Source organism: Elgaria multicarinata, chromosome 13 (assembly GCF_023053635.1).
Source record: "Elgaria multicarinata webbii isolate HBS135686 ecotype San Diego chromosome 13, rElgMul1.1.pri, whole genome shotgun sequence".
In the NCBI taxonomy this organism is placed as follows: domain Eukaryota; kingdom Metazoa; phylum Chordata; class Lepidosauria; order Squamata; family Anguidae; genus Elgaria; species Elgaria multicarinata.
In genome coordinates, this window is record NC_086183.1 from 11699574 (window position 1) to 11716619 (window position 17046).

Below are 17046 nucleotides of genomic sequence, written 5' to 3' on the forward strand. Positions count from 1 at the left end.
CTGCATGGACAGACTCAGGGCACTGGGCAGCTCAGGTGTATTGTGTTGGCTTGGGCTGCTGGGGTAGGAATAAAAGAATAGATACTCATTGCTTTCCTAACCAATAAAAAGGGGTCCAAAGGCAGTTACCTAAGCCTCTGTGTAAATAAAATATATTAATTGAGACAATCAACTTGGAGATTTTTTCATGTTAGCCGTTGAAACAATCCTGGACCCCTTTATGTAGACAAGAGGGAGGGAGTCTTGGGAGAAAAATCCATTGAAATCAGTAGGGATTTCTTTCAAGTAAATATGCTTTATTATAGGATTCCTCCATGTAAAAAATATTTCTGGAGGGAGCAGGGTCTGCATTGAATTTCCTCCATTGCATAGGGTTGCCTACTTTTTCAGCCAGCCTCTGCAGCTGTGCCTTGAATAGTGGCTTGATGTGCAGGCACTAAGAGGTGTTGGTGTGTATCTCCATGCTGTGCAAAGCTTCTGCTGTTTTGTTCGGACCAAGATGCTGTTAAAAGTCACAGGAGCAGGCAAGGGCATTTTTGCCTGTTCGGTTGACAACCCTATCGGTGCCTCTTGTCACAAAGTGTTTTGGTATCAGTTCATTCCCTGCACTTTCCACAGCTTTGCAGTTGTCTTTCTGCCAAATGATCCCATCTCTTACAAATCTGTTCTTTCCTGAAAAGAACAGAACAGAAATAGTTTTAATTTCCCTCACGACACACAGCTCACTCCCACTTCCCTGCTCAAGTCAACCAACCACCCCCTACTCCTTTTAAAAAGAATGCCATGGTTACCGTTGACAACTCAAGACCCAGCATATTCAGGTTCTCCACCAATAATTTCCCTCCCAGATGTAGTGACATGTCGTTGAACTTAAATAAGGATTTAAATACCATTGATACCACTGGATCCAAACAGAGTTCCTGTTCTTTTTTCTTTTTTGAATGTTCCAGTTTGGGTCTGGCTTCCTTACATCAGGCTGACACTTCCAGTGATCTGCCAAACCACTTTGGTGCACCAGACCATAGCTCTAAATAGTTAGTGTACTTGATCTTAGCCAAAAGAATGAGTAGTTGGTGGAGACATGGGGCTGTATTGCCGAAGGCATGACTTCAGCCTTGAGTTGTGGAGCGGAAACTGTTGTGCTTTAGCAACAGGAATTGATATTGCTATGGAGAGTTAAGCTTATTGTAACCAGTATATCAACTATATTTTCCCATGCTGCATGATTGTTGATCCAGTGTGATCCAGATCTGTCTTGGTATTAACAGGTCTTGATGCAATTATACTGGCATGGGGTAGCCTTTGACAAGTAACTTATGGTTCCATTATCGTTCAGTTAAACAGAATAGTGGTAGCCTATCTCACGGGATTGTGCTTGGTAGAAATCAGACCAAATATATTCAACTCTTTGTTCATTAAAAAGGGTCTGTATCCATTGTTAATAAAATAATGACAAAGGTGATGATTATATGTGTAAGAGGAAACCAATCGGTAAAAAAAACATGTTAGGTCATCACCTGTAACTGGCCTGGCCTCAGAAATGGAATTGTGGGGTGTATAGTTTCTTCTGCTGGGAGCTGAAAAGAGAACATGGAGTGGAAATATTCTTAACTCCAGTTTGTTGATCTGCTTACTGCAGAATTTTAAGGAAAAAAATAGATTGTGAGATCCCAGAAAAACAGGGAAGGATTAACCCTAGGAATATGTTATAACTACAAGTTCTACTACAAATGCCCAATTAGATATCTTCTGTTGTCCATAATGTCCTTTATCACTTTCTCCTAAAAGTTCTACAGAACTTGTCAAGGTACATGGGACTCAAGGTACTGAGACCCAGTACTGGGAAAAAGGTGGGAAATAATAATAATAATAATAATAATAATAATAATAATAATAATAATAATAATAATAATAATATCCTCCAGAATAAGAACATGTTGTGCTGGTTTCTGTTAGCTGTAGGGGCTAGTGTAGGCAGAAAGAGAAACTAGCTGCTGAGTGAAGAGCTTATGCAGTGAATGGAGAGGTCCTACTTAAAAAGTGTATTTTTTCTTTTCAGCTGCCCCTTCCTGGCTCGTAACCTGACCTTGGCCATTCCTATCATTGCTGGCATCCTGTTCTTTTTTGTCATCAGTTCTTTGCTACAGACCAGCTTCAGAGACCCTGGTATCCTGCCCAGAGCCACCCCCAGTGAAGCTGCTGACCTTGAGAAATGGATTGGTGAGATTCTAGTTGTTGCACTTTTACTTATGGGGAAAAGTTCAAAGGCACTGCTCAATATCTGATGGTATCCAACATCCTTTCAACTCTGCTATTCTATGATTCTATGATCCTTGTTTGGGCATCTTCATATCCTGAGTCTGGGCCAGCCCTAGAGGAGGAGACAGGGTACTAGGTTTGCCAGATATTAAGTGGTGGGGTGGGGAACTTTTTTTTTCTGTTGAGAGCTGCATTCCTTTTGGAGTAATTTGTTAGGGATTGCATCCTGGTGGTGAGTGAGGACATCCCTTCTCTCTCTCTCTGTCTTCCTTCTCTCTCTCTCTCCCTTCTTTCCCACCCTGCAGAAGAGATAAATGACTCTTGCCAAAAATCTGGATGGATCACTTGCAGAGAGCTTTCCTCATTCCTTCCATTGTTTTGTCCATTTGGGCTCCTGCCCTCCTCCTCCCTTTCTGGGCTCCCCCCCCCCCACATGAAATTAGGCTGAGAGACACATGAAATCAGGGCCACAAGTCCTCTCTAGTGAAAACTCATTTCGATGCTGAACAGCAGGCCAATCTCATGTGCTGTTGCTTTTGCTGCCTCCTCATCTTGTTATTATGTTTTGGAGCCAGAATGCCACATGCTAGAGCAGAATAGGAAGGCCAGACAGTAACAGAGTTGTGGCAGAGGGCAGTGGCCTGATCTTTCACTGGCTCCAAGGTCCTGTCCATGTCATGAAACTCTATGATGTTCTTTTGATTCAAGGAGCATAGTGCAAGGCCTTGTAGTCACCTTTCCAAGGTCTTAGATCGAAAAATGGAGTCTTAGGACCCAGGGGAATGAATCCACAGTAGCAAGGTGGAACATAAAGTAGTGATTATCAAAAAACATGACACTTCAGTGTGTGTTCTCTTCAAAGAAGCAAAATCGCAAGTGCCTAACTTCCCGTTGGTATCTAACCTTTCGTAGGTAACGTGACCGATTTCCCAGATGACTCAACCAGATAACATAGTTCTGCTTCCTCTACCCTGTCACAAAGCTTGAGTTGTTTTTCTTGTGGCTTTCACTAATAAAGTGTATGTGCCTGTTTTGTTTTGTAATTGTGGCTCAATGAGAGGTGGGCCAGTACAGTGCTATCAAAGGGGGAAATAATATTTTGTTTTGTTTGAAAGAATGTGTATGATAACTTTCTGCCAGATAGCATTCAAGGCAGCTACCAAATTCCATAAAAACATTAGCTATCGTACAGCAAACAATTAAAAGCATGCCATTATATAACAGTGATAGATAAAAGCCACTATTAACTAATTTAGCAACCACTAAAATCATCCACAGATCGAACTGGGAAGATAAGCATAGTGAAAATACCAACCTCTACAATATAATAAATTAAACCTTCACAACTGACTACCAGCAACCTGAATATGAAGTTAACCAGGAAGAGAATGTGTGTTTCTTGGCTCAAATATTGTGCCAACCATTCCATTTCTGTAATAATGCTTGAAATAAAGTCTGATGCAGTCAGTGACCATGTTTACCCAAATAAACCAGAATTCAAGTGACCATGTTTATCCAAATAAGCCAGAATCACAGATAATCCCAGATCCAGCTTGGCTCATGTTGCAATAACCAGGAACTCACCAAGAAGAGAGCCAGTGTGGTGTAGTGGCTAAAGTGTTGGACTGGGAGTCGGGAGATCCAGGTTCTAGTCCCCACTCAGCCATGGAAACCTACTGGGTGACTTTAGGCCAGTCACAGACTCCCAGCCCAACCTACCTCACTGGGTTGTTGTTGTGAGGATAAAATGGAGAAGAGGAGGATTATGTACGGCGCCTTGGGTTCATTGGAGGAAAAAAGGCTGGATATAAATGCAATAAAAATGAATTAAAGAAAGAAAAAGTGTAGCATTGTGTTGAAACAAGTTTTTGTTTTGTTTTTTGCTGTTGAATTCGTGGCTGTTCCTGCAGGCAGAAGGAGCTAAGTAGTAGTGATCCAACAGCATACACTAGCACACTTGCTCTCAATCGCTAAACCAGAATTCTGTGCAAATGCAGCCAGTGATTGTTGAACTTGGATTTCATGATGTATTTTGGCTTTGGTAATGATAACTGTCAGCTAACGTCTTCTACTTCTCCAACTGGGCCAGGTATTTAGTGTTGGTCTTTTGTCCGTTGTGTCGTTTGAAGGCTGAATAGATTAACTTTTATAAATGAGTTAAACATTCTCTCACTCCTTCTTGTTCACATGTGGTGAGTAGGAATTGCCTCCAAGTGACCAGTTAGGAGCCTTACAAAGTTGTGGAGTTTTTTAATGCTAGAAGGAGTTGATACTGATTTCTGTGGCCAGACAGACTAGTGTAGCTTTTATGGGTACTTGCAAGGCTGTCACACTGGAAGATCACTGTTCTTTTTGGGTTCTAGTCTCCATTGAGTAGAGCCTCAAATGTTCATCTTGCCCCACCCTACCTTGCATATAATGCTGTGTATTAAAGATCATGGGACAGGTAATGTAGATGTATGAGAGAGGAAGTCTGTCCTACCTGCAGTGTTGTGGATTTTCTGGAAAAATTCAAATTAGAATATTTTCCAATGCAGAATAAGTTATTTTGTCTAGGAAAAATTCAGTTTGAATTGAAAAGTACCATGATGCAAATTAAATTAATTTGCTAAGCAACAAATTGACCTAATTACCATAGATCGGAAAATGTTCTGATGCCCTAGAACCAGGTGGGCAACTTGTCCTCCAGATGTTCTGGGTTACAACTCCCATCATCCCTCACTATTGGCTTTGCTAGCTAGAATTGGTTGGAGCCATAGGCCAAAACTCCTGGAGGGCCACAGTGCCCAACCCTGCCCTAGACAGATCTAGTTTATCATGTTTATTATACTTGTATTTAGTAAACAACAAAGCTTTTTAAAACACACATACCCAAAACCTACCCCATGTTATTTTTTGTCCCAAAAAAATTGATCTGAAATATTTGAGGGGTGGAAATTAGAGCACTCTTAATATGATTTAAATGTTATATTATGTAGACTATTTGTGGGAATACTACCAAAAATTTAAATACAATAGTGTGTACTTACCTAACATTGCTTAAATTTGGGGGGGGGGGAAACAAAGTTACTGAACACTGTTGACACACTAATTAATTTTACAACTCAAAGAACTTTGTGTGCTGACAACTACTCATATATTTCAACAAAGTTCAGCTCTCTTCTAAGTTTGTTGGGGGCACCTTCAGTTTTGCTGTTTCACTCTGACATATATGTATTTCAGTGACAAATATGTATGCTTTTCTGATAATCACCAGAAAAGTATTAATTACAACATTGAAACTGCCAAGCTTGCCTAATATTCCATTTGCAATTGGCATATATTCATTTTTACTAATGAACTTATGAAATGGAAAACTTTACTCAGAAAAATAAAAGCTCTGAAAATTTTCCACTGCACATCACTGCTTCCTTGAAGATTATATGATCCAATTCCTGCATCTGAGGGATCTGAAGGGTCATCCTAAAACAGTCTCTTCTCCATGTCTCTTCTTTGTGGTTGAGGCACCAAATACCTGTTTCTACTTGAATATACTGCAGATGCATTTGGGGAATTGCAAACAGTGTGAGGCGCTATCTGATGGATGGAGAGTTCGCCACGATTAATTCATGCACTAAAGTCCAAGACAATATGTTCTGTAATTGGTTATTTAGACCTGAGATTGAACTGCAACTTAAAGGACAATAGGAAGCTAATTTAGAGAAAAGAAATAGAAATGTAAGGGTAAGGAATGAAATACATGGGCCCAAACTCATATATCTAGGTGCATTTTGGAGTTGGGATACTGGTTGGAGTCTAAGGCCATAGCTAGACCTAAGGTTTATCCCTGGATCATCCAGGGGTCAAACCTGTTCATCTAGGTGACACACAGGGGATCCAGTGCTCAGGCAGGGGAGAACCCTGGATGATCCCAGGATAAACCTTAGGTCTAGCTGTGGCCTAAGTCATATGCTAGAAATGAGTTGCATATTACTCCTATTCTGGTCCAACTGCACTGCTTGCCTGTTTACTTCCAGGTCCAGTTCAAAGTTGTGAAGTTAATTTTTACTCCTCTAAATGATCTGGCACCCGTGTACCTGTGGGAATGCCTCCTCCCAGATGTGCCTCCCCGTTTCCTTAGAACTGCTTGGGAAGCGAGTTAATGAAATGATCTTTAAATGTACTGTAGTTTATAGCCAAGTAACTGGATTTGCTTCTGGCTGTGGTTTTATGTTGTGTGTTTGATGTGTTAATTTGTGCTAATTGGGGTTTCTGTATATATGTTTAACCTATAAGACACTTCGGGTGCTATGCACAGCAGAAAATGCAGCTAAGAAATGCCTAAATAAAATAAACTCTTTTACCATGTTAAGAATTATTGTGCAACAGAATTGGGAAAAAGTAGCTGGAGGCTGTGTTCAGCTGCTTCTTTCATTTAGTTAGCTCTAGCCTGACAGTATGATGCTAGCTAGAACCATGAAGATGAGGTTCGTGCACAGGAAAGTAGGCATGCTTTATGTTGTATGATAACTCAGTTTATGGCTTATAAAGAGAGGATTTAAAGCAGGAATATCAAAAATAAGGCTCACGGCCTTTTGGGGGCTTTTTAGAATTCCCTAATGCTGCTTCTGTTGTCTTACCCAAATCTGTATGGGCAATCAATAGGTGGTATCCAATGTTAGTCCTACATAAAGTAGACCCATAGAAATGAATGAGACAAGTTAGGCCCATTCATTTCAATGTGTCTGCTGTATGTAGGACTAACATTGGATACTATCCAACGTACATCACATTTAAAAAAAACTAGAGTGCTTACTTAGGATCTCTTAGCTAAGGCACACCTAATCTAAGGATGTACTTTTGTCAGTCGTCCACAATTGTGCTCACCACATTCCTGACTATCCCCTTCTAGTTGGGCTGTTGCTTAGTGCAACAGTGGCCAGGTAAGGCCTCATTCCGTTTTTTTAGGTAAGAGAGATGGAGGGCCTCCTTCATCAGGCAATGGTAAGGGAGGGGAAAAAACCTCTTCCTCTGGAAAGAGAGGCAGAGAGGGTGTCAGCGTTGGCTACTGCATGGTGGAGGGACTCCTCCACGAAGGAGCAGCCAAAAGAACCCCAGGTCTCCCTTTCCTGCTGTGGTGCAGGAAAGAGGGGGTGGCTTGCCTATTTGGACCCATTTGGCCAAGATGCTTTGAGCATCTTAACCACTCCAAACCACTCCAAGCCTTCTTCCCAACCTTGGAACTGGGGAATTATTATTATTATTATTATTATTATTATTATTATTATTATTATTATTATTATTATTATATTTCTTACCCGCCTCTCCCTTTGGATCGAGGCGGGGAACAACATTAGAACAGGAATCAATACATCTTAAAAAATTCTTGATTTAACATTGATCTGGATAGGCCTGCCGGAAAGGGCTAGTCTTTAAAGCTGCCTTAAAATCACACAGAGAGTTAATATTACGAATCTCCTCCGGCAGGCCATTCCACAATCTGGGGGCGACAGAAGAAAAGGTCCTCTGGGAAACTGATGTCAGCCTAGTATTAGCTGACTGAAGTAAGTTCACCCCAGAGGACCTGAGTGTGCGGGGCGGACTGTATGGGAGAAGGCGAATGCCATGGAGTTGCTAGGATGATCTCAGCCTACCCTTGCAGCTTCAAAGTTGGGAGTAGGATTAGTCATTCTCAGGGAGGAGACGGTCTAGTCGCCATGGTGAGAGAAAATGCTGAAGCCTGGCTCTTGCCTAAGGATATAAGAAGTGCTCTTGATGGATCAGACCACAGTCCACCTAATCCAGTGTTCTTTGCAAAAATCCAAGCAACTAGCAGATTCGGGGCAGCCTACCAGAAATTGGCCAGTGGTCTATCATTTACCAGCTGTCCAACCCTAGTTTCAAAACAAAACCCACAATTCTGAATTCCTCTTCCATGCAGCATGGTGCCTGCTCTGCTGAATGTTGCAGCCAGGTTTGTAGGTGTAAGGACTGGAGACGGTATGCTCTGGAGAAATCATACACAAGATTAGACTGTCTGTTCATCTTTCTAAAGAGTTAGATGCATGGGCATCCACAAGTGCAATGGAGAAGGGGCAGAAGGGGCAAGCTAACCTTTCTGTTTTGAGATGTGTCTTCTGAACATGGATTGTTTGTTTGAAACTTATTCCATTCCATCTGTCCTTAAATTCAGTGTGACTGTTAATGTTGAGACAAGAGGAGTAATGTATTCTTTAAACAGAAGCATTGCAAAAATAGATGTCATGGTATAATTCAGATCAATGAGAGGTCAGTGTTTGATATGCCATGGGTCCTGCTTTGGGGCAGGATACTCAACAGGAAGATTGCCAGATTCCATCCAGTCCTGTGATTCAATCTGGGATGAGACTAATATATGGATATTCTTGCCTTCACAGACAATCTGGGCACCTCCACTTATCGGCCACCTGCCCGCACCATGGAAGTAGTTATAAACAAGTACATGGTGAAGTTGAAATACTGTTACACTTGCAAAATGTTCCGTCCTCCTAGGACCTCCCACTGCAGTGTCTGTGACAACTGTGTAGGTAAGTTCAGAGGGAGGTGTCCTACATGTAATCAGGGTTATGGTTTCAGCTGCTAAATCTTTCTGCCTCATCTGAAGCAAAGATATTTGGACTGCAGACAGTGTGTATTCTCTTTTCCTGCTTTCTCCACCCCACCCAGCAAATGTAAGGGCTTCGATCTTGGAAGAACAAAGATTTGTTGTCTTTAAAGTGCCCCTAGGTTTCTTTATTGTGTTTGCTGCAACAGTCTAACCTGGCTACCTTTCTAGAATCTTGGGATAAGAATACATAATGCAAAGCCCATGTGAAATTTCTCAATGCACATGACTTTTGCTTCTTTAACGTCTGTTGCAATGAACTAGGTAGCTAGTCAACATTTTTTCTTCTCTTATTAAACAAGCAAACAAAAATGCATACATTTTGGAAGCAGAACACAGAGCTTTTTGATGTCAGATTTTGACTGACGCATTGCATTGACTGAGGAGCATTATTTTGGGCCAATGGGAGGATGGATGCACGTATGAGAGGGATGGCTGAGTTCCTAGGCATGCTGGGATCTGCTGAGTGTCTATAGGTATCGATAGGTGATGGGCAAATGTTGAGGGTGATGAAAAGTTGCTGAAAATTTAGGAGACAGGCTAGGTGGCAAAAATGTTTCCACTTTAAAGGGAATTTCAGCCCCAAATCCTTTCCATTCCTGAGGCATTTGTAATTGCGAAGTCTTCCTGTAGCATGTACTAGTTGAAAATAAATGTTAAAAGGCATATCAAGACGTGAACAAAAGTTTTGAGCACACCCAAACTGCTAACTCTTGCCAGTATGTATAGCGCTTCAGGGCAAGGGCAGGTCTGTGTAAGACACCAGCTTTTTCAAGTAGATTCCTGGATGCTTGAATTGTGCAGTTTTTCTTTCCTTCTCAGGCAGTCTGCCTAATGAGTAAAATGTGAAGAATCCTGTCTACATACAGATTACTTTTTTAAGCCATTTACATGTATGGTTGTGCAGGTTGCATAGAGTAGAGAGCTAACACAATCACTCACCCAAGAAATGACTCCAGTGGCACAGAACAGCCATGCCCTGGGGAGGGGCGGACTTGGGCCAGCAGCCTCCCAAAGGTGTTTCAGTAAGAGATGTGGTAGGACATTCAGGTACTTGCATAAGCCCTTTCCTCAGCACTCTCTCACAGTGCTAAGCAAAACTGAAGCTGGAGGAGACAGTATCTTGTGGGGGAGAAGGTGGGACCAAGGTCCAAATACACCATGTGACTAGAGTACTTGTTAATGTCAGGTACCTAATCCTTGTTTCGTGACTCTTCTATTGTGCCTGACCATGATTGTGCTGCAGAATGAGGAATATACTTTATAAAAGGCTAGATCAGACATGAATGCTGACTCTAAAATGAAAGCAAGTTCCTAGCCTTGGTGGTTGTGTAGGAAAATATGAGCAATTTATCAGCAAAAGGCCTAGAAAAGAATGAGAGCCAAATAGGACTTGGAATGAATATGGATGGGATCTTGTCTGCTCTGTGTTTCTGCTTGTCCCCTCATTCCAAGATACTTAAGACATACAAATTGAATTTAATTGCTCTCTTCGTTCCACCCAAAATCTTGCCAGATGTAGTTCTGTTAGGGGGCTTGGGATTTCTAACAGTTTTAGCACTCTCACAAAATTCTGACTTTCCAAGATTTGGGATGGTTGGGACATGACAGTTGACCTACTTCAAAAAGCAGCTTCACTATGGCCTTGTTCAGACAACATGCTAAACCCCAGTGGTTAAGCATTTTGAGCTAAACATTTTGGCTTAGTGTGTCCTGTGAACCATGACTTGCCATTCCTAACCACGGTGGCTATATAACCATTGTTTAAACATGGTCACTAACAATTTGCTACAAAAGGGTTAACGACCTTACCATGGCTTAGCGTGTTGTCTGAATAGGCACTTTGAAGGGTAAATACGTCTCTGCCTGCCAGTGTCCATGGATCACCTTTCCCACTGCCCCAAGACCTGACAATGACAGCAGTAAATTAATGTGCACTCCTCCAACCCTGCCAAGTAGGCAAAAACGGATAGAACTTGTGCTGTTTTTAATTACATGTTATATCCATTTGCAGTATGAATTTGGTAGGTTGACATCGGGTAGGCTGTTGTACCCAAGGTCACGCAGTGAGCTTAAAGGCTGAGGGGAGATTTGGATGCAACACTTTAGCCTGGAGAACAGCAACCAGAAAGTTGCTTGCTCAGATCTGGAGCCTCGGCCTGCCTCTCCCCACTCTTCTTTCAAAGTGTCTCTCTGGCATTTTGCTTCTTGGTAAAAATGTTTATTGCACTGTGTCCAGAATGCTTCCAAGAGAATCTCTGCCTACTGTCAGTTGGATTAGGCTTTGGTTCAAGTATTCTTCCCCTGCTTCTGTTGCCCAAGTCTTTTCTTAAGCTTGACAGCTGCAGTCTCTTATTAAGGTGAGTGTTGTTGATTTTCCCACGGTAACAAAAGATGAACTGAACTAATTGTAAAGGCACCATTTTCGTTGATAGCCCGAATGAACAACTGTGTGGAAGGGAAACAAACAAAATCATTGTATCCCTTCTAAGCTTTCTCTAACCGTGAGTTGAGAAGTATATTCTGAATTTCTTCCACTTCGCGATTATAGTCTGCCACAATCGGAAAGCTAAGAAGCACTATGCCGGAAGCATCAGTAAGATAGTATTTTTTAAATTTATTTTTATTATTTATTTTGCCTGGCGCCAACATTGTTATCTTTTCGGCGCCAGGTCAAGACTTTTCTCTTCTCCCAGGCATTTTTAACAGCATTTTAACAGCATTTAACAACGTTAAGTTTGTTTTTAATGGACCCCACAATTGTTGTTTTTAAATGGATACTGTTGTTTTTATACTGTTTTTGTGTGTGTGTGTGTGTGTGTGTGTGTGTGTGTGTGTGTGTGTTTTAAATTGTATACTTTTAATGTTTACTATTTTTAAATGTTGTGAACCGCCCAGAGAGCTTCGGCTGTGGGGCGGTATATAAATGTAAATAAATAAATAAATAAATAAATTTTATTTCTATACTGTCCAGTAGCCAAAGCTTTCTGGGCAGTTCACAACAATTTAAACTGTAAAATACAGGACATAAAATGCAATATAACATTTAAAACTACAGTATAAAAAATAAAAATTATAGGCACATCAAACCTAGCAGCAGTGCAAGATTTAAAATACAACACCAGTATTAAAATAGCATCTTAAAAACTGAAGTACCTGGGAAAATAAAAAATGTAAAGGCTAGGCAGGCCTCTCTGTGAAACTCATTCCATAACTGGGGTGCCACAGCAGAAAAGGCCCTCTTCTTAGAAGCTACCTGCCTCACTTCCTTTGGCAGGGGCTCCCAGAGAAGGACTGCTGAGCCTGATGTTAAGGTCTGGGCAGGTGTATATATGGTAGGAGATTATCCTTCTGGTAACCTATCCTGAAGCTGTTGAGGGCTTGTGGACCATTTTCAAAGGCAGCCCTGTGTAATCCAAACAAGAGAATATTATTACTATTAGATCATCAAGCAGCCACAGTATAAGATAAAGCAGTTGCTTGATAAAAAGCCAGCCCATAGCTAGGGAAGACAAAATCCTTTTGGTATCACCAATCAGTCCAGCTGAAGAGAAATCTGCTTTTTGCTGCCACAAATATTTGTTAATTGGTAGTAGAGCCGCAGCATAAACTTGGTTGGGTAGAATCTAGATTAACCAATTTAAATGCTTCAATTAGCAGTGTGAGTTTTTAAAAACACTAATTATTTTTAATGTGATTGTTGCAGAGGTGACAGGTGCCTCTGTGCATGCACACATGGGATGACTTCTGAAATGTGACAAAACAAATCCTGCTTTTTCTTCATAACGATTGCTTTTATTCATAACGCAAATATAGTCAACCAAAACTCCTACAATTAACAAATTATGCCTATTTGGTCCTGTTCTCAAGTTCACTTTCCATACATACACCCCTATGGGCTTGAGGTTTGCAGATGCATAACATCATATACTGAAATCAACTAATTGTGTGCTTGCCTGCCACTGCACTACCCACATCTTAAGAAAACTTCCGTGTCAGGGAAGAATTTGTCCACTGGACTTTTGGAGCACCCATATTAGGACTGACTCTTCTCCACCCCCACAACCCCCAGCTTCTGTTCATCCAGCCCAAGCTAGCTTTTTCAGTCAAGTTTGCTATCTGGTCTTGGAAAATTCAGTGCGTGTGCAAATTACAGGTCCACTTGGCATCCTAACTTCTTGAATGAAAACATTAACTCCGGCTGGAAGAACAATGTGAACGGGTTCTTTCCCCCATCTCATTCAGCTTTACATCTCACAATGTGGGGCATTAGAAAATGATCCCCAAAGACCATCTGATTCCAAGCCAACGTATTTAATGAATCTCCCAAGAAACCCGTAAAAAGTGTGTTGCATCATCCTTCACTATTGGCTGTGCTGGCTAGGGCTGCTGGGAATTGTAGGCCAAAACATCTGGAGGGCCACAAGTTGTCCATCCCTGCTTTAAGACAAAGAGACTTAAAATTGCTGCAGCCCCCCTTTAGAAAGAACAACAGCAACACCATTACTCTCACTATATTAGCAGAAAGAGAGTCTGGTCCTAAGATTGTCACCTGCTTCAATGATTTTGCTGAGCATCCTCTTTGGGTGTGTGGGATGCCAGTGAACTTAATGTTGTCTCCTTGTTGTCTTTCCTCCTCCCCACCCCCCAGAACGGTTTGATCACCACTGCCCCTGGGTGGGCAACTGCGTGGGGAAGCGGAACTATCGATACTTCTATGCCTTCATCCTCTCTCTCTCCTTCCTGACAGCCTTCATCTTTGCTTGCGTCATCACCCATCTTGCTCTGCGTAAGTATAGCTTTTAGTAAAGCATGTCCTAAGTGGGAAGTTTACTTGGACTTCCAAAAGGCTTTTGACAGACTTCCTCACCAAAGACACCTGAGCCAACTTAGCAGTCATGGAATAAGAGGAGAGATCCTCTTATGGATCAGTAACTAGCTAAAGAACAGAAAGCAGAGAGTAGGAATAAATGGTAAATTCTCCCAATGGAGGGAAGCAAATAGTGGGGTCTCACAGGGATCTGTATTGGGACCAGTGCTTTTCAATTTGTTTATAAATGAAATGGAATTAGAAATAAACAGTGATGTAAGTGGCCAAGTTTGCCGATGACACCAAATTAATTAGGATGGTTAAAACAGAAAGGGATTGTGAGGGGCTCCAAGAGGATCTCATCAAACTGGGAGAATGGGCATCCAAATGGCAAATGCAGTTCAGCGTAAGCAAATGTAAACTGATGCATGTTGGGGCAAAAAATCCCAACTTCCCTGGCAGGATCTGATCTAGCAGTGACCGACCAAGAAAGAGATCTTCGGTTTGTAGTGGACATCTCAATAAAAATTTCAACCCAGTGTGCGGCTGCTGTAAAAAAAAAAAAAAAGACAAACTCCATGTTAGGCATAGTTAGGAAAGGAATTGAAAATAAAACGGCCACTATCATACTGCCTTTATACAAATCTATGGTGTGAATACGCTTGGAATACTGTGTACAGTTCTGGTTACCGTACCTAAAAAATAATATTGCAGAGCTGGAAAGAAATGCAGAAAAAGGCAACTAAAATGATCAAGGGGCTGCAGCATCTGTGAGGGAAGATTACAACAGCTAGGATCGTTTAGCTTGGGGAAAAAAGGAGGCTAAGGGGAGACGTGAGAGAGGTGTACAAAATACTAGAACCTGGGGTCATCCCATAAAACTGATGGGTGAGAGATTCAGGACAGATAAAAGGAAGTACTTCTTCACACAGCGCGTAGTTAAACTATGGAATTCACTTCCACAGGATGTAGCAATGGCCACCAATTTGGCTGGCTGTAAAAGGGAGTTGGATCAATTCCTGGAGGAGAAGGCTATCAATGGCTACTAGTCCTATTGGCTATGTGCTGCCTCCAGTAGCAGAGGCAGTAAGCCTATGTACACCAGTTGTTGGGGGACATAGTTGGGAGGGTACTGTTGCACTCATGGCCTGCTTGTGCGTCTCTGGTCGACAGCTGGTTGGCCACTGTTTGAACAGAATGCTGCACTAGATGGACCCTTGGTCTTATCCAGCAGGGCTCTTCTTGGGTTCCTGGAGGTGTCTGGGTGAGCGCAAGCCAAAACCAGAGTGCCTTTCAAAGCCATATGCCACAGTTCTTTTAGGCAATAAAGGGGAGAGGAAGAATCTGAGATCCTCTAAGGCAGCCTTTCTCAACCTGGGGCGCTCCAGATGTGTTGGACTGCATCTCCCAGAATGCCCCAGCCAGCTGGCTGGGGCATTCTGGGAGATGCAGTCCAACACATCTGGAGCACCCCAGGTTGAGAAAGGCTGCTCTAAGGCCACGCCAGAGGGTGGTAACAAAAATATTTTTACGTAAGCTCATTAATACATGAAACTTGGGCAAGCCTATTCAGTCTTACTCAAAACTTGCCTTGCTGCTTCTGTCTTACTGAGATCCTGGGTGTCAGGGACTGTGCTGAATTTCTGGTATCATGTGACCTACTGCATGGTTAGAAATAGAAAATGGCTTTCTTCAACTCAGTGCCTCTTTCTCTTTGCTTTGCAGGCTCCCAGGGAAATGATTTCCTTGCTGTTTTGAAAGCAACACCAGCAAGATATCCTTTCAGTGTCTGTTCTACCTTCCCCTCCTCCGTGTGGGGGACTGAAAAAGAGCTAGTTAGCATAATGGATTCTAAAATGTAAAACATCCTTGGAGGTACTCTCTGAACACCCAAAGTAAGGGATAGTCAAACTCCCATGACCACTCATACAGCAAAAGCAGGAGGTTGTCTCATAGGCCCTGTTACATAGGGGGTGAATAATCCTTTTCTATGATCCATGATCTTCATTCATGGCCTGTTTTCCTTTTACAGAAGTGTCCATCTGATTCTGCATAAGATCTAGATGTTTTTAATGCCAGGTGAAGACTTTTATTTTCCCAGGTCTCTGTGTTAACTTGTTGATAGGGCAATGCTGTTTTATTCAACACTGTTTTACTCTATTTCTACTATTTGTTGTATTGTTTATGGCTTTTAATTTTTCCTATAAGCCAGTCTAAGAATCCTCTAAAGGACTGGGGTATAAAATACTACAAGTACATAGCTGGAGATTTCTGTTCTTCATGTACAAAATGGGTATTGATTCGATGAATTAATGCTGGCCACCATCTTTCCATGACAAATTATGCTGAAAGTGGCTCAGATGAGTTTGAAGGATGGTAAACTGATGGAAGGTATATCTTTGGTTCTGTGAATTTGAGGAGAACAAACTCCCTATAATCACAAGTTGTTATTCCTTCCTTGATTCTCCACTCACTGTGTTGGAATTGGTGATCTGTTTTTTCTCAGTCTGGTCTATTTTTGGCCTCTCAGGGTTTCACACTTACTTAGTTGCCTCCAACCTGACGACCAATGAGGATGTGAGTATGAATATTTGCATCTCCTTTCATGAATAGATGCTGGAAAGCCCAAGCAACAATTACTAGAGCTGTAAACCAATCCCTTAAGGAAGCAAAAGATGGCACTCAAAATCCTGTTCTTTCATTACATAGATGTGCCATTGTAATGTTTGGGGTCAAAACATCCCTAGATTCCAGTGTACGGTAGAAGGGAAAGACATTTTCTTTTTTTCCCCTTTTTTTTCTTGTCATTAAAAAAGCTGGTGATACCTTTGTAGATTCTAGATGAATGAATGCATCATGTCTAATCAAAAGAATTTCACCCTTGGTTGATCACTTCTAACTAAAGTATATTGTGGTGGGGAAGTCACACGCTTAATGAAATCTTAGTCAGTTAATTGTATGACTTCCAATCAAGCAATTAAGTCTGCATATGTTTTTTATGAATAAATAGTCATTCTGAAGAAAAAAGGCCTACTTTCTTAATTTTTTAGAATCTAAAAATTAGAGGATCCCTGCCTGCATTTCATCAAGCCCCGCCTTAGAAGGCATTCCCTTCTGTGAGGAAGAGAAGGGGGGATGTTTCTTCTAAAGTGGCCCTTGCTATGCGCTATTTTTGTTAAGTACTTGTACTAAAAATAATAGTATTTTGAAAATTTGCTGCCTGATTAATCAGAACATTTTAATTAGTAGCTGGGAAATAATTCACTGCCAGTAACTAGGGAAAGTTCTTGAAAACAGAGGAAATGCTTTTCTAAGCCAGCCCAACAAAAGATTCTCGTTGTCTTCTCCCTCTCTT

At 41.6% G+C, this 17046-nt stretch overlaps 1 protein-coding gene across 8 annotated transcripts in view; it reads left to right on the top strand.

Annotated features, from left to right (window-relative positions):
* ZDHHC18 (zinc finger DHHC-type palmitoyltransferase 18) overlaps window positions 1–17046 on the top strand; it is a 50516-nt gene that overhangs the window by 9369 nt on the left and 24101 nt on the right. For 7 of the 8 annotated variants that reach the window (XR_010026090.1, XR_010026091.1, XM_063140478.1 and 4 more), the window contains exons 2-6: window positions 2060–2220; window positions 8655–8804; window positions 13533–13670; window positions 15417–15465; window positions 16166–16268. Coding sequence is in view for 6 of the 8 variants with exons in the window: in XM_063140478.1 (XP_062996548.1) it covers window positions 2060–2220; window positions 8655–8804; window positions 13533–13670; window positions 15417–15465; window positions 16166–16268 (601 nt within the window). In the remaining 2 variants the exon portion in view is untranslated. The remainder of the gene's footprint in view (window positions 1–2059; window positions 2221–8654; window positions 8805–13532; window positions 13671–15416; window positions 15466–16165; window positions 16269–17046) is intronic. The other variant, XM_063140482.1, reaches the window with a different exon arrangement.